General features: G+C 45.3%; 1 protein-coding gene across 2 annotated transcripts; it reads right to left on the bottom strand.

Annotated features, from left to right (window-relative positions):
- Nucleotides 1-534: 534 nt before the first annotated feature.
- On the bottom strand, nucleotides 535-21,459 carry AAR2 (AAR2 splicing factor). Of its 2 annotated transcripts, none has more exons than XM_003831879.4 (4): nucleotides 20,911-21,459; nucleotides 16,804-17,608; nucleotides 12,529-12,758; nucleotides 535-1,886 (listed from the first exon to the last, which is right to left on the bottom strand). In XM_003831879.4, the coding sequence occupies exons 2-4, from the start codon at nucleotides 17,558-17,560 to the stop codon at nucleotides 1,719-1,721; spliced, it is 1,155 nt and encodes a 384-aa protein (XP_003831927.3). In that variant the 5' UTR covers nucleotides 17,561-17,608; nucleotides 20,911-21,459; the 3' UTR covers nucleotides 535-1,718. The 2 variants fall into 2 exon arrangements, with proteins under 2 accessions (XP_003831927.3, XP_003831928.3); XM_003831880.5 differs by having other exon boundaries at nucleotides 20,632-20,954.
- Nucleotides 21,460-24,606: the final 3,147 nt, after the last annotated feature.

Genomic DNA, 24,606 nt, shown 5'->3' with positions numbered 1-24,606 from the left:
TTTTCATCACCCCAAAAAGAAATCCCAGACTCATCAGCAGTCACTGCCATTCCATACTGTTTTATTCTCTGGTAACCGCTAATTGACTCTCCCTCTCTGTGGATTTGCTTATAGTGGACATGCCACGTGAATGGAATCACATAATAGGTGGTCCTTGTGTCTTTGACTTAGCACATTCTCAAGGTTCATCCGTGTTGTAGCATGTATCAGGACTTTACTCCTTTAAAGATACAGTTTTCACAAGCTCCCCAGCTAGTTCTGATGAGTGGGCTTTGGGAGAAAAAGAGGAGCCAATTCATATCAGGTGATTCTTGGGTTATTATTGAGACATGGGGCCTCATCCCTTCTTCCTTGTGTGCCTGTCTCAGGGGCCTCAAGAGGAACAGGAGGAACACTGGCTGCCTGCCTCTTCCAGACTCCAGAGGTTGGGCAAGTCTCCCAGACACTGGAGGGAGGTGTGTGTCTATGGACAGTAGCCTGGCTGCTCTGGAGATCAGGCGGATTAACTGCAAGAGACACACACACACAAGGGGATTGTCTCAACTCGAAGACTTTAATGTACATTACGCTCTTGGAAAAACATCTCCAAGGAAACAAGTGGAAGCAAAAGTCTCAACCAGCAGGGATTCTCATTCAAAAACATGGTGTGAGCCCCAGTCTTGGAAAAGGATGGCACAGGGACTGTGATCATTGTACAACAGTTTGATGTCAGGGTGGCAGGGCCTGTGTACTTGTCTAGAGAGGAACCCTGCCACACAGCACGAAGGACTCCCAAGGAACCAGGAGCTCATTACTCCGGTGACTGACAGCTCCACAGCGGGACTGGGAAGATTTAGGCTGACCAGGTCTTCTTCAGCACTTGGAAGGCACAAAACTTCGTAAAGGCCTTAAGAAGCCTGCTCTGGGCAGAAACCTTTCTGGTTGTTGTTGACTCTCCAGGTCATCAGAAACAGTCACGGTGGCTCTGGTGAGGAAGGGGAGGGTCCCACTTCTGGGTGAGGCCTCAGAATGGAACAGGTGGGAGGTGACAGCACCAGCAAGGCCCCTGAGGCCAGGGTCCACACCCACCTTGGGAGATGACCCACTGGGCCTCTGGACAGGAGAATGGGATTTCGATGGAGAAAGCTGAAGCTGACCACCTGCTAGATTGAATCCATCTGCCTCCCTTGAAACTCTCTTCCCAGTCAAGGGCTCCCAAGGAGCTGCAGGCCAAGTCCTCTGCTCCTATTTAGCAAGAGGCAGGCGGCAATTCGGGCTGATCTCCCCATCACCCTCCATTTAACCGCAAAAAAAGTCACCAACCAACTTCTCAGACCCCCTGGGCAATCCAGGGTTTCTTGTTTCCTAAGCTCCTATGGAACAAGCAATCAGTTCTTTCTTGGACTTTTGGTTCAATTCCTTCTCATTCAGAGGAAATATGGTTGCCGTGTAGGCAGATCTCTCCTAGGAGCGTGTGTAAGAGCCTGTGTGAAATTCAGCCAGGTTAGCACCACGGCCCGGCTGATGGGGAACCCACAAATGTGCCTTCAGGATGGGTACAGCCTCTTTGGCAATGAAGAAATATATTTATCAGTGAAAAAGGGAATTCTGGCTCCATCTTTGCAGGACCTGGAGAGATTGCTGCCCTGGCAGGTCCCAGGATGGGAAGAAGTAAATGGAGAGGCCAGGACTGCAGCCCTGTGGGAAGGGGCCCCTCGCAGCTGAGAGCACTCCCCGAGTTAGCCCATCTCGATGCCCTCAGGGAGCTCCACCACCACCGGGGCACAGTCCTCAGGTTCCGCAGCAAAGTCCCACCGGAACTTCTTGGTCAGGTGAGCTTGGAACTTTTCAGCTTTCTTTCTCAGGGTGGCATCCACGGCAATGCTGCAGGCAGAGGAAAAGAAAACCTACAGAGAACAGAGGATAAGTCACTCCTGAGAAGACAGAGGGCGGGGGGCGAGAAAGCTGTGGAAATTTCCTCATGGTGTTCGGCTCTTCTGGGGCGGGTAGATCAGCTGCTGCTGGCATAGGCCCAGGACACCTGCTATGCTCCCCCCAAACCAAGAAAGAAGGTCCAAACCCAGCTGAGATGCTAGGGCAGGACTAGAATGGAAAATTACTATCTGGGCAGAGGCTGGGGGCCATTACCCTGGCTCCACCCCCTGGGGGGTTCTACTGGACACCTGGGCAGTAACCCAGAGGAACAGGTAGTAGCTACACCAGTCGGTACTAAGGTCCTAAAAAAGGCTTGGGGGTGCTTATAAGCCCCTGGATCCCATAAAGTCCCAGGCCCCAAGCCAACAAGACTGAATTGCTGCTCTAATCTTCTAAATGGGCCACAGGCTGCCAGTTTGAGGCTTCTATCCCCCTTAAAAGCTGTCTTTGATTTTTTTTAATTGTGGTAAAATATACAGATGGACCCTGACTTACATTCAATTTATGACACTTCGACTTTATGATGATGCAAAGTGATACACATTAAGAAGAAGCTGTACTTTGAATTGTTTCTTTCAGTACAGTATTCAAGAAATTACATGAGATATTCAACACTTCCTTATAAAATAGGCTTTGTGTTAAATGATTTTGCACAACTGTAGGCTAGTGTTAGTGTTCTGAGCACGTTTGAGGTGGGTGAGGCTGAGCTACAATGTTAGGGATGTTAGGTGTAATCAATGCATTTTTGACTTACGGTATATCTGATTTACAGTTTATTAAGACATAACCCCATGGGAAGCTGAGGAGCATCTGTACATAAGATCTACCATTTCAACCATTTAAAAATATTTTTATTTTTTAAATTGTGGCAAAATATACATATTATTTTAGCCATTTTAAGTGTACAGTTGAGTAGCATTAAGTACACTGACATTGTTGTACAAACATCACCACCATCCATCTTCAGAATGACCCCATCATCCCCGGCCAAAACTCCGCAGCCATTAAACAGCAACTCCCCCTTCCCTCTTCCCTCCAGGCCCTGGCAACCCACATTCTACTTTCCAACTCTATGAATTCGACTACCCTATCCCCCTTCCCTCCTCCCACCAGGCCCTGGCAACCCACATTCTACTTTCTGTCTCTATGAATCTGACTACTCTAGGCACCTCATCTAAGTGGAATCATACAGCATTTGTCCTTTTGCAACTGGCTTATTTCACTTAGCATAATATCCTTCAAGGTTCATTAATGATGCAGCATGTGTCAGAATTTCCTTTCTTTTGAAGGCTGAATAATATTCTGTTGTATGCAGATACCACATTTTGTTTGTCTAGTCATCTGTCAATGTCTATTTGTGTTGTTTTTACCTTCTGGCTATTGTGAATAATGCTGCTATGAACATGGGTGTACACATATCTCTTAGGGTCTCTGCTTTCAGTTCTTTTGCGCAGAAACCCAGGAGTGGAGCTGTTGGATCATACGGGAACTCCCTGTTTAAATTCTGATGAACTGCCACAGTTTTTCACAGGGGCCGTACCATTTTATATTCCCACCAGCAATGCACAAAGGTTCTCATTTCTCCACATCCTGGCCAACGCCTGTTATTTTCTGTGTGTGTTTAAATCATGCCATTCTAATAGGTAGGAGGTAGTATCTTACTGCAGTTTGGATTTGCATTTCCCTAATGATCAGTGGATATTGAGTATGTTTTCATGTGTACATTGGCCATTTGTATATCTTCTTTGGTGAAATGTCCATTCAACTTCCTTGCCCATTTTTAAATTGGGTTGTTTTTGCATTGTTGAGTTGTGGGAGTTCTTTATATATTCTGGATATCAACCCCTTATTCTGATGCTCTCATGAACAGTTTCATTTAATACAAACATGGGCAGGGGAGCAGAATGGTAATTTTTTCCACATCTGAAACTCCATTCCAGATTGTCCTGGATCCCAGTCCCTTCCTAAGAGTAATAGCAAACCCATGATTCCTTCTTACACTATTTTACTGTTTTCAAAGAAGTTTCACAGAGCATCCAACTGGATCCTCCCAATACCCTGGGAAGATACAACAGAATGCCTATTTTAAGGAAATGGAAGCTGAGAGGAGTTAAATGACTGAATAAAAATTACCCAGAAAGGAAGAAGTGGTTTTTCCCAGACTACCATCTGCTACCCTACAGGCCCACCCAGATACACAGGGTTGTGACGGTGGAAGAAGCTCTTTGATCCACATCGCCCTCATGCCACAGTTGGCTTTCAGGCCACCATGGAAAGATGCTGGGCCCCAGGAGACCTGACCCAACAAAGGCAACAGGCGTCCTCTGCAGCTGATTCCAGGGGGAATATTCCTCCCACCTGCTTCTCCGCCGTCTTCCTGTTAGCAGGAGTGCAGCTCGTTTTCAGTGGTCTTTGTCTGGAGCCATTCCATTGGAGTAGCAGCAGTGGGAACACAGAGAGGTGATGGGGGGGAAGGGGGGCGGTACAGAATCCAGCTTCATTAACTTGGGAATCGACTAAACACAGGAGTGGGAAGCGCAGCCACAACAAAATGCCAGATCAATAACTAATTAGCGGGGCTGTGTGATCTTGGTGGCGAGGGCCATGGGGAAGCCAAGGGTTGGCCTGTCTGTAGGCAGCCAGTGGAGCCCGCCTGGAGCAAGGCTGAATTCTGGGGAGGGGCCTGGTATGGACAGCACAGAAGCCTTCTCTCAAACAATTTTAGCTCTGGAGGCCCTGCACACCCATGAGGCCATCCCCAGAGGTTGTGGGGAGACTGCTGGGCTGAATTAGCAAGTCTCTTCCTGTTTCCCTTCCTTACATGGGAATTGGATGACTCTCCACAGTCCCTGCTCTCCAGCCACTGAGCAGCCGCCCAAACATGTGCCACTGCTTCCTCTGCGCCTCTCTGCACACACGCTTTTCCCTCTGCTCTTAACACCTTTCCATCTCCTGCTTTCTCCTCCTTCACCTATGAATTTCTCCTAAAGACTCAGGCTCGGCTCAAACATCACCTCCTTGAGGATCTCTTCCAGACCAAGGATGGAGTAGGTGCTCCTCTGCGTTCCCTCAGCCCCAGGGCTACCTTGATCAGTCTCAGTAAGCTAACAGGCCATTTGCTGTTGATCTTGTCCACCAGACACGGAGCAACCTCACAGCAGCGGCTCTTTCACACCGTGCTCCACTCTCGGCACAGCGCCCGACATACAAAAAGGACCCATTAGATGTTTAATGAACAGAAGAATGAAGACAACCACAGACTCAATTTGGGGTTCACTTTTGTACAGTGCCTAGCACCAAATAGCTGTTCAATAGTGATGTGGTGATGCTGGGGAGAAAGAAAGGCTCATCCTAAGGAGAAGGCAGCTTCTTTACCAGGCCCCTGAATGCCATGGCTCTCAAGACACCTCCTTGTGACATGAACTGCTCAGACCCCTGTTCCCCAGCACTGTGCCTGAGCCTCCCTCATGGCATTCCTCACACTGTGCTTGTATCACAGTGATTTGCACCCTCTAAAAGTGGGGATTGTGTCCTAATTATCAATGTGTGCCACAAAGCATATCGCCCAGGGCCAGGTATAGAGTTAGGGCCCAAAGGGTGCTCACCGAATGACCTATTGAGACCCAGGGACTGCCCTGCACTTGGCAATGGCCAGGAGTGACAGGCTGGAACAAACTGGGCTCACGCTCATCACCCATCCTCCCGAAGCACCTCTCAAACACTGCCTGGGAATAAATTCCACTAGAGGCAGGTAAAACAGACACCTTCAGTCTAACAAATACGGTTTCTAATTTAAAAAGTGCTTCGTCCTTTTTAAAGAACTCACCAACTTGATCTTTACCACAGCCTGGGAGGCAGGACAGGAACTTACTATTCCCACTGCAGAGGTAAGACACTAGGCATGCGGCAACACGCAGTGACAAATGCTGAGCAGAGTCCTGTCAAAGCAGAGGCATCTCGGCTTCATCCTTTGCCTGCCCAGACCTTTTGTCTTGACAGAGGCTTAATCCATCCCTGATATTTATTTTTAGCACTGCCTTGTAGGGAACCAAGGTGCTTCTGAAACTGTCCCTTCTGCAGCCTCCAGGACACAGGGCATAGTCTGGGTTGACTTAAAAAAAAAAAAATCAACCTTATTGTGGTATAACTTACACACAATTAATTTTATTCATTTTATTTTATTTATTTTTTAGAGACGGGATCTCACTGTTGCCCATGCTGAAGTGCAGTGGCATGATCATATCTCACTGCAGCCTTGAACTCCTGGGCTCAAGGGATTCTCTTGCCTCGGCATCCCAAGTAGCTAGGACTACAGGTACATGCCACGAATACCTAGATAATTTTTTTTTTTTGAGATAGGGTCTCACTCTGTCACCTAGGCTGGAGCACAGTGATGTGATCACAGCTTACTGCAGCCTTAACCTCTGTGCTCAAGTGATCCACACATCTAGGCCTCCTCAGTAGTTGAGACTATAGGTACATGCCACCATGCCTAGCTAAATTTTGTATTTTTTGTAGAGACAGGGTTTCGCCATGTTGCCCAGGCTGGTCTGGAACACCTGGGCTCAAGTGATCCACGCACCTTGTCTTCCCAAAGTGCTGGGATTAGAGGCATGAGCCACCACGCCTGGTATTTTTTTTTTTTCTTAATTTTTTGTAGAGTCAGGTTCTCACTATGTTGCCCAGATTAGTAAATTCATCAATTGTAAATGCTTAGTTAATCTGGACAAATATATATATACCCCCATGCAACCACCATATGATATATGTTCACAGTGTTTGCTTTGCTTTTGGTATCCAGTTCTGAGTTTGAAGGTGCATATAAATTTGTGTAACCATCACCCCAATCAGGACATGGAACCATCCCATCACACCAAACAGCTCCCTTGTGCTGCCCCTTAGCAGTCAAACCCTTCCCTCACCCCTACCCCCTGGCATTCCCTGGTCTATTTTTGACCACAGTTTCACAAACTTGGTATTTGTAAAAACTCCTCACAATTCAGAAATGAAGATGTCTAAATAGTACTTAGTTTCCAAGCAATAACTTATTCTGATTCTTTTATTTTCAGATTAATTTTACGCCTTCTTCAGGAAACTTAACAGTGGTCTAGTTATTTTATTCACTAAAACAAAATCAAGTCAACACTTTTTAACGTCACTGGGACATAAATCACCTTAATCTCAGCATATCAATACTGAATATTTAAAAAATACTTTTGAAATAGGATAATATTTTGCAAACAAATGCATTTATCTAAAACAAAAAGCACATCTACTGGGTGTTTTTCTTCAAACACAAAATAAAGCATGAATACTTTAATCATTTAATCTGTGTATTATGAAATTCTAAATTACTTTAGTCACACATGTGAAAGCTTTTCTTAAACCTAAGTTAAATAAATTGAGTTCAGTTAAGTCACCTCGAGAAATTCAAAATATCAAGGTAGGTAGCTATGTCACTATCTTATCCTATTTTTTTAGCTAGACCAAAAAGATGACATTTCCTAATTTTTTCAATTCCCAAATAATTATTCAACTTAGAATGAAACTAGCAATAGGTAGAAGATTTTGTTTCCACTTGCAGCAGAAGAAAGTGGTGTTAAAAGCAAGATTATTGTTTCACAATGATGACCAGGAAGGTAAAAAGCAGCATAAATGAGATCACCTGAGGTCAGTTTGAAAAATCTGGGATGTTTCATCTGGGGCTCTAATCATATACAGGAGCCCACCATAGGCTTTAGAATGTAAAGCTCAGCCTTGCCTTTCACTAGCTCTGTTGATTTTGAGCAAATTATGTGACCTTCCTGAGCCTGCTTCCTCATCTATATAATGGGATTAGAGACCTAGCTTCTAGCACTGTTGTGAGGGCTCAATGAGACTAAGCATGCAAAAGAGATAGCTAACGGCAAGAGGTGTAGGAGTAGGCAGGCAAATTTATCATAGTGGGCATCGTGATAAAAATACCATAGACCTCATCGTCAGAGTTGGTGTTTTCCCTCAAGAGTTAAAGATGAACACACATTTAGAATACTAGCAACAAAGGAAGTTGGAAAGCATATACGGCCTATTGTAACTAGAAGTATTTTTAAAAACAGGTTAGATGACTATATGCCTAAGTACTACGTAATCAACAATAAAAATCCTTATTTTGTACATAACTCACTTTCTAACATATCATTAAATTCAGATTATCCTTTCATTGGTTTTAAATGAATTATGGTGACTTACGTTGCTTTAAATAAAAGAAAAAACTGTATCTATTTTTGTAAAACAAATCCCTTTTATTCAAGTGAAATCCAAGGGATTTGTAAAAACCAGTGGCTTCTATTCAAAAGGGCCTCACATGGGAAAGTTGAAAAAAAATTAATGGCTAAGAGAATTCCATTACGTGGCTGATTTTATCCATGCTAATGTGGCTGTCTTTAAGTGCTCACACACACAAACACCAGTCCCTCTCCATGGGTAGTAGCCATTTAAGCTCCTAAGTAAGACAGCCAGTTCCACTTACTTGACTACCTGGGAGGGCAGGCGGCTGGCTGAGGAAGGCTTTTATGGGCTGATTCATTCAGTCACAAATGCCCTGAGTGAATGCCTCTGTGTGGAGAACTGGACTCTCACTGCCAACATGGCATCAACGTGACTCTCCATTAAAAAAAAAAAAAAAAGTTTTACAATATCCTTTCTCCACATTGTGCCTTTTGAAATCTCAGTCATCCCTCAAGTGCATGGTCAAATGCCCCCACCTTCCACCCTTGCATAAAGCCTCAAATCTCAACCCCAGTCAGAATTAACCACTCCCTCTTTGGTGCTCCTAATGCCCTTTGATCAGACTCCACTGTTTATACCTATGATATTTACATTGTCACAAGAATTATGAACTCTATCCATCTAAAAACACCCAATAACACCAAATGACATAAATGTTAGGCCTTGACAACATATTGATGATAACCAGATGTGAGTTGGGTGGATCACCTGAAGTCAGGAGTTCGAGACCAGCCTGGCCAACATGGCGAAACCTCATCTCTACTAAAAATACAAAAAAATTAGGTGGGCGTGGTGGTGCGCACCTGTAATCCCAGCTACTTGGGAGGCTGAGGCCAGAGAATCACTTGAACCCGGGAGGCAGAGGTTGCAGTGAGCCGAGATCGCGCCATTGTACTCCAGCCTGGGTGACAGACCAAGACTATGTCTCGAAAAAAAAAAAAAAAGAAGAAGAAAAAGATAACCAGATGAACAAAAAATAGGCCTCATGTAAAAGGAGCCCATGACTCAGTGCGGGAGTCAGGCAGACAATATATTAGTTTCAGCAAGCACATCTAATGCAATATAATAGTGACAAGTTCAAAGTAAGCTAAGAGTAGGGAAAGGGGAGAGTGAAAGAAAGACAGAGATTGAGACAGAGAGAGGAGGGATGGCTTGACAGAGAGGGATGCCTTGAGGGCATGTTGTAGAATGAGCAAATATGTACCAGGGAGAGGGAAAATCAGGTTCCGGCAAGAAGGTATGAAACATGGGTATAAAGTTTCAATTATGCAGGATGAAGAAGTTCTAGAGATCTGCTGGATGGCATGATGCTTATGGTTAATACTGTACTGAACACTGAAAATCTGTTAAGAGGGCATATATGTTAAATTGTGTTTTTTTTTACCACAATTTTATTTTTATTATTTTTTTTTGAGACAAAGTCTCACTGTTTTTGCCCAGGCTGGAGTGTAGTGGTGCAATCTCGAATCACTGCAACCTCTGCTTCCCCAGTTCAAGAGATTCTCCTGCCTCAGCCTCCTGAGTAGCTGGGACTAGAGGCGCCCACCACCATGCCTGGCTAATTTTTGTATTTTTAGTAGAGATGGGGGTTTCACCATGTTGGCCAGGCTGGTCTCTAACTCCTGACCTCAAGTGATCCTCCAGCCTCGGCCTCCCAAAGTGCTGAGATTACAGGCGTGAGCCACCATGGACCAGCTGTTTTTTACAACAATTTTTTTTTTAAAAAGCATGAAACAGCATAACCTGTCCGGGAACCTGCAAAGAGACCACTGTTGCTGGGGGAAAACGGAGAGGAAAGAGAAGCTGGAGAACAGGATAAGAAGCCAGATCAGAATGGCCTTTGCAACCAATGTTTAGGCTTTTAATTTTCCACGCAATGAGGAGCCACAGAGAAGCAGGATCACAGCTGCATTACGGAGCAGCACCTCAGGTGGCAGCGTGGGAGAGAGATGGGGTAACTGGTAAGCATGGAGGCTGGTAAACTCCGATGCAGTCTAGGTGAGACCAAAAGGCCGGGGCTAGGGAAATGGTACTAGGGCAGGACTGCCTTCTAAAACACTTACTGCTACCTGCTTACTGCTATTTGGTTAGTTAACTTTCTGTTAACTTTCTCAAAATACAAGAGTCTGCTATCTGGAGTTACTTGGCTAGTTAACTTTCTGTTAACTTTCTCAAATTACAAGAGTCAAGACAGTGACTCTGTCTTGCTCACAGCTATATTCCCAGTTCTAGAACAGAGTCTTCTATACAGCAGATGCTCAGCAATTACCTGCTAAATCAATGAACAAATCCCTTGAGGGCAGGAACCCTGGCTAACTCACATGTATATATATTCCTCAACACTTTCAGTAGAATGTTATATACGAAGAATGCTCAAAGACATGTGTTTTTTGTTTTGTTTTGTTTTGTTTTGGCACATGCCCTGGATTTTTCCAAATAATGACATCGAATTTTCTTGGTGAAAAGTTCAAAGACTGAATGTTTCCAACCATCAGCTTTGCACAACCCACCTGGGCATCTAGCAATCCAGCTGGGCACTTTCTGCTTTGTAAATCATTGCTGGCAACAAAGCCTGGCAATTATAGAGCTCAGCTGCTGGTTGTGCTAACAATGGTCTGGACAGCCAGCAACACCGTGGCCCTCCTGTGTCTGTGCGATGCATCAACGTGCATCAGGAGGGAAGCAGCCACTGCCAGAGGCAAGTTAGCAGGCTAATGCCTCCTCACACTGCCTCACAACCCATAACCAGTACCTTTGGGGAAAATTTTCCCCACAGAGGAAGGACAAAGGGGTTTAATTTCTCTGTTATATGAAGAACCAGTAAAAGGACAGTTTTATAGCTCTTCTGAGTGGAACAGACCAGGCTCAAACCATGCGCTTGACTGACTCATTGCCATGGTTTACACAGGTCCTTCAACTGCCAGCTTTAAGTCAGATGCCTGCTCACAGGGACTCATCCAACAGTAGATTGGCTTTACAAAAGCGTTCTGTACCTCTGAGAAACAGGACCTCGATGAAGTCTTCACTGATGTCAATCAAGAATCCTTTCTGGGGGATTCACACTGTGTTCACTACACAAGGGCATAAGCACAGGCAGGAAACCAAGACTCAGGCCTGGGTACAAATCCTGACCTCCACCTGCCAGCTGTATGACTTCAAGTAAGTGATTTAACCATTCTCAAGTGCTCCCATTTGTAAAATGGGAATAATACCCCCATCTTACAAGGCTCCAAAGGGATTCAATGAGTGAACAGGGTCTCACTCTGTTGCCCAGGCTGGAGCGCAGTGGCACGATCATAATCATTGCTCACTATAGCCTCAAACTCCTGGGCTAAGTGATCCTCCTGTCTCAGCCTCCCAAGTGGCTAGGACTACAGATGCACATGACCATATCTGGCCAATTTTTTAATTTTTGGAGAGACGGGGTCTCACTATATTGCCCAAGCTGGTCTTTAATTCCTGGGCTCAAGTGATCCTCCTGCCTTCACCTCCCAAAGTGTTGGGATTACAGTCATGAACCACCACGCCCAGCCCCAATATTTAATGAATGCTCGTCCCTTCTGTTACCCCGAGTGGGATTGGAAGGTTGGTGAAAGGCTGCCTTATATGGAGCAGGCCTCATGGGGGTATTACAACACAGGGAGAAGAAAGAAGCTCATGGGAGGGAAAGTATGGAAACTGACAGTTGGCAGCTTCTGCCTCTTCTATTCTTGAGAAAGTTACACAATGTGAGTGACAGAGGCTGTCCCAAGTACATAAAGGACTAATCTGTTTGCAAAGGGAGGAAATAGCATAGGATGAAGATTGTAAGTTGTTTGAAGCTTCTTTCCTAATTACCACTCATAATGAAAATTTAATTGCCAAGTTAAAAGCAAATTTCACTTTTTCTGTCATAGAATCTCTGCAGAAACTGGCACATTTTGTTTGAACAGGAAATCAAAGTTATTTTAATGCTTAAATGAGATCTAAGGAGCTGCAGATGTTTCACTGGGAATAAAAAACTTCAAAATTCTGCTTTACTGGGTTGTAGCAATTCATGGCTACAGGGAGAAAGAAAAGCTGTTTTAAGCTGAGTAAACCACAGCAGTGGAAGGAATTCAAATCCAAGTACCCCAGTGTTAGGCACTCTGGGGACGAGGTGTAGGGAGAGGGTGGTACAGAGAGAAAATTTCTGGCATAGAGGCACTTACAATTGAGTAAGAGAGAGAAAAGCAGGAAATATCCCAAGACTAGGAAACTGAAATTTAAAAATTTTGGGGTCATGGAAGAATAGCGAGAAACAAAACACATACTGTTGCCTCAATTCTGACCCACATGTGCATCACCTCAGTCAGAAAGACTGCTCACCTGTAAGGTGCTGGTGAGGAAGTTGTCTTGGGAGACAATGTCTACGAAGAAGTCAGCGGGGATCTCACCAAGCTGGTGGTACAGGATGGAGATGAGGTTGATGTAGAGGGTGTGGTGCTTCATCATGGCTGCTTCTGACCGGCACAGGAGGTTCAGGAGCCGCTTCCAATGCTCAAATGCCTCGTACACATTCCCCAGCAGGAAGCACACAAAAGCAAACTGGAGTTCACCTGAAAGGTGCAGAGAGGAGAAGTGATTCTGAGGGAGAGGAGGACCAGCTGACACTCTCCATCACTATTCACAAGGCCATGAATTCCACTGGACCTCAGCAACAGATGACCTTTTATCCTTGTCACTCCTGCAGAGCCTGGCAGGAGATTTTGCACCTAACAGGTACTCAATAAATGTCTGCTGAACCGCTATGAATTCAAGCCATGGGAAACCAACCTGTGGCTTTGGATTTCTATAAAATCAGACTGCTAGAGAAGAGGTATTCCCAGTATTTGCCTGGCATTTTAAGTTTACAAAATGTGTTCATGGATATTATGCCAAGTGGATTTCAAACCTGGCTGCCCATCAGAATCACTGAGAGTCTGTTAAAAGTAAAGCTACCCAAGCTTCACCCTCAGAGGTTCTGGTGGAGGAGAGATGATGGGGCCTTCGTATCTGTAGCTCTAACAAGCTCCCCAGGTGATTCTGATGTGGATGGTCTGCTCCAGGGTCAGGAAATACTGCACTATACCATGTAACCCTCAGCCCAACTCCACAAGGCGATCAGGAAGATGGTATTTGCCTCATTTCATAGATAAGGTCAAGGGCTTGCCCAAGGCCACACATCTAATGCTTCACAATGTGGGCGACGGAAAGATAAAACAGATTCTCCACTGGGTGGGAACAGTTCTGGAACCTCCCACAAAAGAAAAATTCATGAGTACTTATTCCAGGGTCAGCCTGCCAGGCAGATTATTTTTGTTTGCTTAACCACAGGGCTCTGTGATTTAATCTCTATGAGCAGCTTGGTGGCTAACAGCATGGGCTCTGGAGCCAAACTGCCTAGATTCAAATCTTAGCTCTGCCACTTAGCAGCTGTGTGACCTTGGGCAAGTTACTCAATCTATTAAGGCCTCAATTTCCTTATTTGAGGGTTGCAGCAAAGATTACATGAATGGATATAGTACACGTATAGCATTTAGAATAAGACCTGGCACAAAGTAGCACTCAAAAAATATTATGTTCCCAATTTCTATCAGATGCCCATCTCAAACAGAGACCTGATGATCCAGACACCACTGTCTCTGGGCAAGTAACTGGGTCTCTGGTTACCACAGAATACTGCTCCTCATCACAGGCATTCTCTCTACTTCAAAGGTGGCTGGAAATTTAATGAGGTATACATACATGTGGGCCATAAAAAGAAGAGATGTACTCAACACCAAATACCTCTTTAAATGCATGGTGTCTGATCTGTGCCACCTCCAGAGACCTGGAAAAACTAGCTCCCTGTTCCTAAGCATACGGAACTAAGTTTGATTTGTGTGAATAGCTACCTGGTTTAGATATTTTGGATTTCTGACCAATATTTTCAAATATAGTCAAATTTTCTTTGTATAATATAGGTTAATGATTTGCTTCTTCAGCTGGCTTTACTTGGTTTGTGAAACTAAATATTAGCCTATTATTTGCGTTTAGGACATTTATTAAATTTGTGCATTTCTGACTTTATCTAAAATTAAATTATATTTTTCAAAGAGCTGTGATGTAGATTCAAAATTATCCCTGGACAGGTGCGGTGGCAGGGATAGTCCTAGCCCTTTGAGAGGTCAATGGAGGAGGATCGCTTGAGTTCAGGAGTTTGAGACAAGCTTGGGCAACACAGGGAGACCCTATCTCAACCAAAAATAATTAGCTGGGCGTGGTGGCACACACCTGTAGTCCCACCTACTTGGGAGGCTGAGGTGGGAGGCTCACTTGAGCCCAGGAGGTTGAGGCTGCAGTGAGTTGTGATCATGCCACTGTACTCCAGCCCATGTCACAGAGTGAGACCTTGTCTCAAAAAAAAAAAAAAAAAAAAACCAACAAAGTTATTCCTGTAACAGACCTTTTCGCAAGATATATTTTGAAGAATTGAAATGTTTAAGAGGTAGAAAGACAGGATTTCTATTCATTTTTAAGCCAGACTTTTAAAAGTTACTTATTACATGAAAATACTAATGCATTAAGATGTACCTGTTAAAGGCTGGGTGCGGTGGCTCACGCCTGTAATCCCAGCACTTTGGGAGGCTGAGGCAGGTGGATCATGAGGTCAGGAGATCGAGACCATCCTGGCCAACATGGTGAAACCCCGTCTCTACTAAAAATACAAAACAAAATTAGCCGGGCGTGGTGGCGGGCGCCTGTAGTCCCAGCTACTCAGGAGGCTGACGCAGGAGAATGGCGTGAACCCGGGAGGCGGAGCTTGCAGTGAGCCGAACTCACACCACTGCACTCCAGCCTGGGCGACAGAGCAAGACTCCGTCTCAACAACAACAACAACAAAAGATGTACCTGTTAAAATATAGGTTATATCATTAGCTGAGCCAATGATATAAAAAGTCCTGTCTAGGCACAGTAATCCCAGCACTTTGGGAAGCCGAGGCAGAAGGATCACTTGGGCCCGAGAGGTTGAGGTGGCAGTAAGACATGACTGTGTGACTGACTGTACTCCACCCTGGGCGACACAGCAAAACCCTGTCTCAAAAAAAAAAAAAAAAAAAAAAAAGAAGTCCTACATTCAAATTTCTCACTGAACTTCCAACAAGAAAATATGCAAATTACCTGGAAAATTTGTAAATATATATAAAAATAGCTGTTCAAAATGTGACACATATTTGCTGTCACTAGTATTGAAGAAATAAAGAAATATAAACAAGGTGCCATTTTTCAGCTATCCAATTGGAAGAGGCCTTTGTTAAACTGCCATGCCCAATGCTGTCAAAGGTGATGGGCAATAGGTTCCTACCAGCCAGCAAAGATGCAAAAACCTTCTCCTGGCAACATGCACAGTCTGACTCAGCAATTCTATCCCTAAATGTATGTGTAAGTACACACGAGAATGTTCACTAGATGATATATGTATATATATTTTTGAGACGGCTCTTGTTGCCCAGGCTGGAGTGCAATGGCGAGGTCTTGGTTCACTGCGACCTCTGCCTCCTGGGTTCAAGTGATTCTCCTGCCTCAGCCTCCAGAGTAGCTAGGACTACAGGTGCACACCACCCAGCTAATTTTGTATTTTTAGTACAGATGGGGTTTCACCATGTTGGCCAGGCTGGTCTCGAACTCCTAACCTCAGGTGATCCCCACCGGCCTCAGCCTCCCAAAGTGCTGGGATTACAGGTGTGAGTCACCACACCCGGCCACTTGATGATACAATAGGGAAAACAGGGAGCATCTCAATGGTCCATAACAGAGAACTGGTCCAATAACTATGGAACATGAAACAGCCACTAAAAAAGTGACTGTTAGTGACATGAAAAAACGTTTATATTAAGGCAGATTACAAAGTAATAATATACTTCAATCCTGTTTTTATAAAAACTCATATATATAGACACATATACTGAATTTTTAAGACTGAGAGGAAGTACATAGAAATAAACAGAGAAGACATTGAAATGAAATACATAGAAATACACAGAAAAAAAGGAAAGTAAATATACCAAACTGTTTAAATGGTTATTTCTAAGTAGTGAGATTTGAAGTAAATTTTGTTTTTCTTTTATGATTATTATCTATCATTTTTGTAATAAAAGGGAAGGTAACAATAAAAACTGTAATGATTAAAAAAAAAAATCACTGTCCTGTTCTAAGCCAGTTGAGAGACCAACATCTTGAGGGTCAGGAGCAAACTGAGCAGGCAGGTGAGAGGCTACAACGAACACAGGTCTGGCCCAGAAACCAAGAGTCCTGGGTTCTCGTCTCAGTTCAGCCACTCAGTGGGCCAAATCTTTTCCTTCTGTAGGACTGGGCTCTATCAGTGGTTCCCAAACAGAAGATTATCTGCACCAGGTTCACCTAGGATGTTTGTTTATTAGACAGATAGAAACTGCGGAAGCCCCACTCCAGATCTCTCAAATCGAAATCTCCAGGGCTAAGGGTAAAGACACACCTGTATCTTCAGCCTCCTAGCCAGGTTTAGTTGCTGCTGGACTAACACAAGATGTACTCCCTATTCTAAAACACCTCTGCTAATATCCTCCCCTTGGCCCACTCCCAAAGAGCCTTGTTCCTTCTCACCAAGCACATCCTGGGGGCTGCTGGGGAACTGCTTGTTGAGCACAGTCTCCAGGGCATAGCTCAGGTCCATGCTGTGCTTGGTTATCTCGGCTGGCGTGGCACCCTCTGGGAACATCTGTGTGGGCAGCTCTGAGAAGCGGATCTCTGTCCCGGCTCTGGGCTTCATCTCTGGTAGCCGGGCCAGGCCCTCTTGGTAGCTTTTGCACTCAGTGCCACAGCGGGGTAGATTCTGCCCCACGCGGTCCTTGGTGTGCTTCATGGAGAGCACAGGTAGCACATCGGAAAAGGCACAGATCTGTCGATTCTCGGGCTGTAGCTTCTCCACTGTGGCTTCGCTGATGAAGTTGGTGAGTGAGATCCACTTCTTCAGGGTGGCATATGGGTAAGGCCCCAGGAACTGGTCCAGCTCCTGGAGGTTGGCCCTCATGGCCTCCACCTCAGACTCTGGGGCTGGGGACAGGTCTACCTCTTCCCTGAGTGTGCTCCAGCGCAGCACTGTCAACCCCCGCTGGTGCAGGCTAAGGAAGAAACCCATACGAGGGCCTACTTCCTTCGGATTAGCCTTGTCCACAGAGCTGTAGTGGAGGAAGTGGATGCCTGGAGGGATCATCTTCACGCCCCGGAACTTGGGCCCGACCTCCCAGGAGTTATAGTCAATCCCAAACTCTGTTCCCTTGGGCATGTTCAGGATGACCACAGTGGCCCCTTCAAAGAAGAGGCGCTTGGCTAGCTCAGGATCCATCTGCACGGCAGCCATGGGGCCAGTGGTGGGTGACCAAAAGAACCCTTTTTCTTTGATGAACAGCTGAGAAAGAAAGAAACCAGAGTTAATCAGAACGTGGGGGAAAGATGCTTCATTTGCTAAGCATTCTGTATGTGCCAGATATTGAGTTAGACCCCTGACATAATTATTTCCCTTAATCCTCATGACAACCCTGCATTGAGTTTACAGATGAGAAAAATGAGGATTAAAGGAAAGGATTTTTGTGTTTTGGCTTAACATGCAAGGACACTCACTTCACAGCTATAAGATACCAGTGAAAGAAAAGTGACATGCTCATGGTCATACCAGGACCCAAATTAGAATCTGGATACCCTGCCTGCAGGCCAGTGTTCTGTCCACCGTCCATTCTTAATATCTTCTCAGATCTCTTTCTCACAACAGAGGGTGAGGGTGGAAAATGCCTGGACAGGTCACTCTAAACTATATGCCTACATCATTTAAAACTACAATTCTGCCAAAAAAACTATCCCAAAAGATTTGGAAAGATTAAATCAAGTACATATCCAGTTTCCCATAAGCCTCAGGGAAGGCCCAGAAATGGACAGACGGTAGCAAGTGGAGGCTCAGCATCTAAAGTTTGTTCAGGGTCTAGAGAGCTTTCCTACCACAAATCTCCCCTCTTCTTTCACTCATAAAAAACCTAAACTCCAGGGAGTGAAACAACTTCCCAAAGAGCCCACAATCAGTGGTGGCTCTGGACCATTCATCCAGAATGAATTCAGGTGGTAAAGCTAGCCTAGGAAGAGAAAGCTGGCCAGAAGAGAAAGAGCTTAGTACACTTATTTTACCTACTTCTGAATATCCCAGACATTGCCTCTGGGATATAGGCAAGAATGGTACCAACATGAACAAATGTAAACAAACCATTATGCAACCTTCTAGTCCTAAGATACCTACCTGACTAATTTAACAAATACTCACTGAGTGCCTGCATTGTGCCAGGATCTTTGCCAGGCCCCCAAAAAATATCACAGATTAAGACAGTCACTGCCCTCTAGGCAATTCCAATCTAGCCAAGACGTCAAAATTTCACACACAGAAAAACGAGCTGCCTGTTTAATTGTTTACTTTTTTTTTTTTTTTTTTTTTTTGAGACAGGGTCTCGCTCTGTCACCCCAGCTGGAGTGCAGTGGCGTGATCTTGGCTCACTACATCGTCCACCTCCCGGGTTCAAGCAATTCTTGTGCCTCAGCCTCCCAAGCAGCTGAGACTACCGGTGTGTGCCACCACACCTGGCTAAGTTTTGAATTTTTAGTACAGAGAGGGTTTCACCATGTGGCCTAGGCTAGTCTGGAACTCCTGACCTCAGTGATCTGCCCGCCTCGGCCTCCCAAAGTGCTGAGATAACAGGTGTGAGCCACCATGCCTGGCCCTGTTTACCCTTTTTACTTTAAATAAAGCAGTGCAGAAAGGAAGACCAATCCTTTTCCAAAAATAAGAGCACATTTTATCATTGTTACCTCAAAACCACCACAAATGACTCTTACCCTGAATCAGCACTTTGTGTTTCACCAAACTGCAAGTCACAATCCGTTAGTGGATTAGGAAATCAATGTGAAGGTCTCAACCAGCATTATTTTTTAAACGAAAATAACAGAATTTTTGAAATATCACAATACATCATGAGTAGTAAAGCTAAGTACTGTTTTCTGGAGCTTTGTGTGTTTGTGTGTATACTTGGTTGTGCCATAAAATGTATTCGTTACTGTAGGTCACAGTCATAAAAGTTTGAAAGACTCTGCTCTAAATAATTCGTATCAATAGGCCGGGCGTGGTGGCTCATGCCTGTAATCCCAGCACTTTGGGAGGCCGAGGCGGATGGATAACGAGGTCAGGAGTTTGAGACCAGCCTGGCCAATACTGTGAAACCCCATCTCTACTAAAAATACAAAAAAAATTAGCCGCGCATGGTGGTGTGCGCCGGTAGTCCCAGCTACTTGAGAAGCTGAGGCAGAAGAATTGCTTGAACCTGGGAGGCAGAGGTTGCAGTGAGCTGAGATCACACCACTGCACTCCAGCCTGGGGGTCTGAGCGAATTCCGTCTCAAAATAATAATAATAATAATAATAATAATAATAATACGTATCATCTTCCTATTTGTAATCCTGAATTCAGAAAGTATTTAATATTTGCTGAATGAACAGATATTCCATTTAGAATAACAGCTCATCAATTAGCCATTTTCCCTTGTGACATCTGTGTGCTCCTCCTTGATAATGACATTTCTTTCATGCTAATTCCACCAGTCTGTAATTCTATTCACTATATCTCCAGCAGCTGGCACAGGGCCTAGCACAGAGGAGATGCTAGGAAAACGTTTATTAAATATGCATAGAACTCTGCAGTCTACCAGCCCCTGTCACTGACAGCTCTGTGAGTTCCTCACAGTCCTGGAACACCTAAAGTCACATCCATCCACTTCTCTCCACCACCTCCCTAATCCAAGCTACCATCGTCCCTCACTCAGAGTGCTTGCTCCTCAACCCATTCTCCATTCAACAGCAGTAACCTTTTCAAAATGCCAATCTAATCACAACACCACCCATGTTCTGAGTGGTTTCCCATATGGTTCTTGAAAAACCAAAATTCTTCCTATTACCTACAAAGCCTGCACGGTCTGACTCCTGGCAACCCCTTTAGCTTGTGTCACACAATGGTCCCCCACAAGCTCTCTGTTCCAGCCACAACGGCCTCTTTCAGAACCTGAAGTTGGAGGCTGTCTCCATATAGAAAACTCTTCCCTCCCCACTTTGTCAAATCCTTTTTTCTGATCTCAGCTCAATATTCACCTCCTCAGTAAAGGTTCCTTGACCTGGGGCTAGGTCAGGTCTCCTGTGATATAATCTGGGGTGCCTTGTACCTTTCCGTTTCAATGATCACAACTGCAGTTTTGGATGTTTGATTGAGGGCTGTCATCGCCACGAGACTTAAGTCCTGCTGTATCCCTAGCACAGATTCAACGCTTAGTAAACATTTATTTAACACAAGTATGATATCCATTTTGTAAACGAGAAACAAAGCCTCAGTTCGGGGAAAGACCTTACTGGAAGTCACGCAGAGAGTAGGGCAGAGCCAGGTCGAGTGCAATCAGGGTCTCCGGCCCCCAGGCTCTAAAGTTAAGAAAACCGCGACGTAACTCTGGCGACGGCTTCTCAGGAAGGGCCTCCAGAGACACCAGCGTCCCACAAACAGAGAACCAGCCGCCCCGGCGAGGTGGGCCTAGTTCAAGGCACTCCGTGACTCTGAGCCGAGAAGAGGGGCGGCCCAGCCACACATACACAAGGAATCAGGAAAGGAAAAAGAGGCCAGGAGGCCACACTCACCGCCTCGCCCCACGTTCCGGTACAGCGGAAACGCACCGGAAGTTCTCCAGCTTTGGCGTCTGACTGGAGCGACTGGGGAAGCGGTCCGGCAGAGCCCTGGGTCGCGGGAAGAATGGCCCGTGCCTGCAGGTTCCGCCGGATGCAAGGTTGCCTTTTGTTATTCTTAGTTTCTCGTTTTAGCTTCTGAATTGTGAACAACTTTCATTAACCTATGCATTTTATATCCCCGTCCAGAAACACAGCCACCAGCCACCTTACTTTGGGCTCAAGCAGTCATGGTCACTAAAGCACAGCCAAGGCTTGTACCAGTGGCTACTATTCAGTAGTAGCCAGTCAGGCGCTCGGTCACTGTCTTTGTCAGCCAGTCTCTATCCCGGTCACAGTGTCTCAGCTTCCAGTCACACTCAGCCCTCGGGGAGAGCCTCAGAAACCCAGCCACCAGCCCAGAGAGAACCAGCGTCAGCCTCCGCTGCTGCTGCAGCAGCAGTCACCACCTCAGTCCCTCTGGCCATTATCACCCCGTGTCCTTCCTGCAGGCCAAGTCCTAACGTCTCAGTCAGGCTATCAACGCACTAGGGAAGGAATCTGCCTGTCTTGTTCCTCACTGTTTCCCTGGAAGCGAGCACAAAGCCAGGCACAAAAGCTCAGCTGAGTACATATATTATGCATTTAATTAATAATGATGATAATTTGGTATCAATAAATAACTATTTGTGGGTCTAACCCTGCACTATTAATCAGGGTTCCACCAAAGATACAGAGCCAGTAGGAGATCTATATTAAGTGATTTATTGCCAAGAATTGGCTTATGTGATTTTAGGGTAGGCCACTTGGGTATTTCTTTTTTTGAGACGCAATCTCACTCTGTCACCCAGGCTGGAGTGCAATGGCGCTATCTCGGCTCACTGCAACCTCCGCCTCCTGGGTTCAAGCCATTCTCCTGCCTCAGCCTCCCAAGTAGCTGGGATTACAGGCGCCCACCACCGTGCCTGGCTAATTTTTGTATTTTTAGTAGAGACGGGGTTTCATCTTGTTGGCCAGGCTGGTTTCGAACTCCTGACCTCAGGTGATCTGCCCACCTTGGCCTCTCAAAGTGCTGGGATTACAGGCATGAGCCACCGTGCCCGGCCCACTTGGGTATTTATAATCCTTGCACTAACCCTAGTAAGGTATGTGTATTCCCAATTTGCAGAAGAGAAAACTGAGGTTCAAAGAGATGTTACATAGCCAGAGAATGGCAGAGCTAGAATGCAAACCAAGGGCTGTCTGTTCTTATCTCTTGTGCTGCTGCTTCTTAGCTTGTCTGTCACATTTCCTCAGTGACAGCTGGACACGCCAATCTGTCTCGGTCAAAATTTGTCTCTTAGTGGGTTGCAGACGAGACCGGGCCCTGCAGTCATGGTTAATCACAATGAGCTGCTGCAGGATTAACCAGAGACAGCCTCCATCAGTCACAGTCATGCTTATCAATCTCAGCCTGTCCTGTAAAGTTTCATTTCCTGCATGAAGAAGCTCAGCTCCCTCTCCACCCCTCCCCACTCCCAGTCTTAAGTGCTGAGCTCTGTGGTCTGGTCTCAAAGCTCCCTGTTTCAGTTGGGCTCACCATCTTTTCAGAGACTCCAGGACACTGAACACTGGATGTAGAAGCTGTAAATGGTGGCCTAGGAGTCCCACCTTGTGGGTCACATGTCCATTTAGATCAGAATTTCTCAACCTTGGCACTATTGACATTTGGGGCCAGATAAGTATTTGTTGTATGTGGCTGTCCTGTGCATTGTAGGATGTTTAGCAGCAACCCTGGCGTCTACCCACTAGATGCTAGTAGCACCCCTCAGTTGCGACAACCATTGCTAAATGTCCCCGGGGCGGGGGTTGGGGGTAAAGGAGGAGGGGTCATTTCCCCACTCTCAACGCAATTGAAAAACACTAATCTGGGTGAACTTACCTTTGATTATTCGACAAAAGCCGAGTCAGGATGGTCCTTTATGGGAGACAGAAATATGGATCAGGGTGTATGGGGTCCTGAGAAATCATATGAAGACCCATTGTTTGTAAACCAAGTCCTATTCCAGAACCCTAGGGATAACAGATTGCTAAAGGAGACCTATAGGGAAAATTCAGAGAAGGATTCATAATGTTCCTCACAGCAATTGCCTCTGACAAGAGACAGAAATCTGGAGAAGGCTGAAGAATCACTTTTCACTGCATAGTCTTTGTATCATTTAATGAATTACCTTTCCAAAGAAAATAAGTGTTTAGTATTTGAAAGTATACGGAAATGCTCAGGATATATATACGTGTATATAGATATATATGTACATATATATACATATATGTACATATATATATTTTAAAGTATTTACAAAAGTATGTACAAGATGACCAACTCTGGAAAAATACATACACATGGAAAAGACTCGCTGGTGAGATTTGCAGCAATAAAGGTGGGCTGAGGTGAGTTGCTTGGTGGAATAAAAGGAAAGTGTCGTGTGTGCACCTCAGGTGGTCCAAGGGATGAGTTTAGGTTTTAAGTGCATTGTGGTTGTTAATTTTAATATTTTTGCATTTATTTTATGAAGACCTCCTTTCTTGGCAAATAACATAAGCTTTTCATTTGTGGAAGTAATATAGTTTCCTTTTTAAATGCATTTGCTTTTAACGTGAGTCAATTTATTTAGTTAGTTATTTTATTTTATTATTTTTTTGAGACGGAGTCTCTCTCTGTCACCCAGGCTGGAGTGCAGTAGCATGATCTCGGCTCACTGCAACCTCCGCCTCCTGGGTTCAAGCGATTCTCCCGCCTCAGCCTCCCGAGTAGCTGGGATTACAGGTGCGCACCACCACACCCGGCTAATTTTTTGTATTTTTAGTAGAGATGGGATTTCACTATGTGGGCCAGGCTGGTCTTGAACTCCTGACCTCAGGTAATCCGCCTGCCTCAGCCTCTCAAAGTGCTGGGATTACAGGCGTGAGCCACTGCACTTGACCTGAGTCAATTTAAAGAAAAATAAGTGAATAATGGGACAGGTGGTATGAGGATATGGGAACATATATAGAGGTTCTGGGCAAAGGCCGAAGTTGAGCCCCCTACTAGGCTCCCATGTAGGGGGGTTACAGGAAGAGAGACTCCAATGTAGGTACTCTTGTTTCAGGAGGAGGGACCATGCTGTTTCTCCGCTCAATAAGCCCCTCCACGTCCTGGGGCCTGTGTGCTTACTGTTCCCTCTCCTAGAATGTGCACCAAAGTTCCTCGCCTTTGTTGATTGATCCTTCTTTTCATTCAGCTCACAGATCGCCTCCTCAGGGAGGCCTTACCTGGCCACTGTATTTAAAGTGGTCTCCTTCAGTGACCCTCCTTCCCTTCTCCCTGTGTATTTCCTTCCTAGTGCTGAGCGCTCTGTAACGGACTGTTTGCCTGTGTTGGCATCTGTTTCCTCCACTAGCCTGTGGGTTCATGAAGGGCAGGGACTTTTGTCTTGTTTGTGTTGTGCCTGGAGAGTCACCCAAGGCCCGGACCACCTTGAGTTCCAAATATTTGTTGAATAAACATGTTCTAAGTTGGGATGTCTCCACTTCAGTTTTAGCCCCTCCCACAGTGCCGACTTGTACCAGTGGCCAAAGTCAGAGAGAGACAGTGAGAGAGAGAGAGAGAGAGAGAGGGAGAGAGACAGAGAGAGAGGAGAGGTGCCAAGGAAG

Source organism: Pan paniscus, chromosome 21, assembly GCF_029289425.2.
Source record: "Pan paniscus chromosome 21, NHGRI_mPanPan1-v2.0_pri, whole genome shotgun sequence".
NCBI classification, from domain to species: Eukaryota; Metazoa; Chordata; class Mammalia; order Primates; family Hominidae; genus Pan; species Pan paniscus.
Note: the sequence above shows the minus strand (reverse complement) of the source record. Positions and strands in the feature narration are given on the sequence as shown.

Coding starts and splice junctions, on each gene's coding strand:
- AAR2 (XM_003831879.4), bottom strand. CDS start 17,560: ATGGCTGCCGTGCAGATGGATCCTGAGCTAGCCAAGCGCCTCTTCTTT. Junction 12,759..16,803: donor CAGCCCCCAGGATGTGCTTG/GTGAGAAGGAAC, acceptor TGCACCTTTCAG/GTGAACTCCAGTTTGCTTTT. Junction 1,887..12,528: donor TCCTCACCAGCACCTTACAG/GTGAGCAGTCTT, acceptor TGTTCTCTGTAG/GTTTTCTTTTCCTCTGCCTG.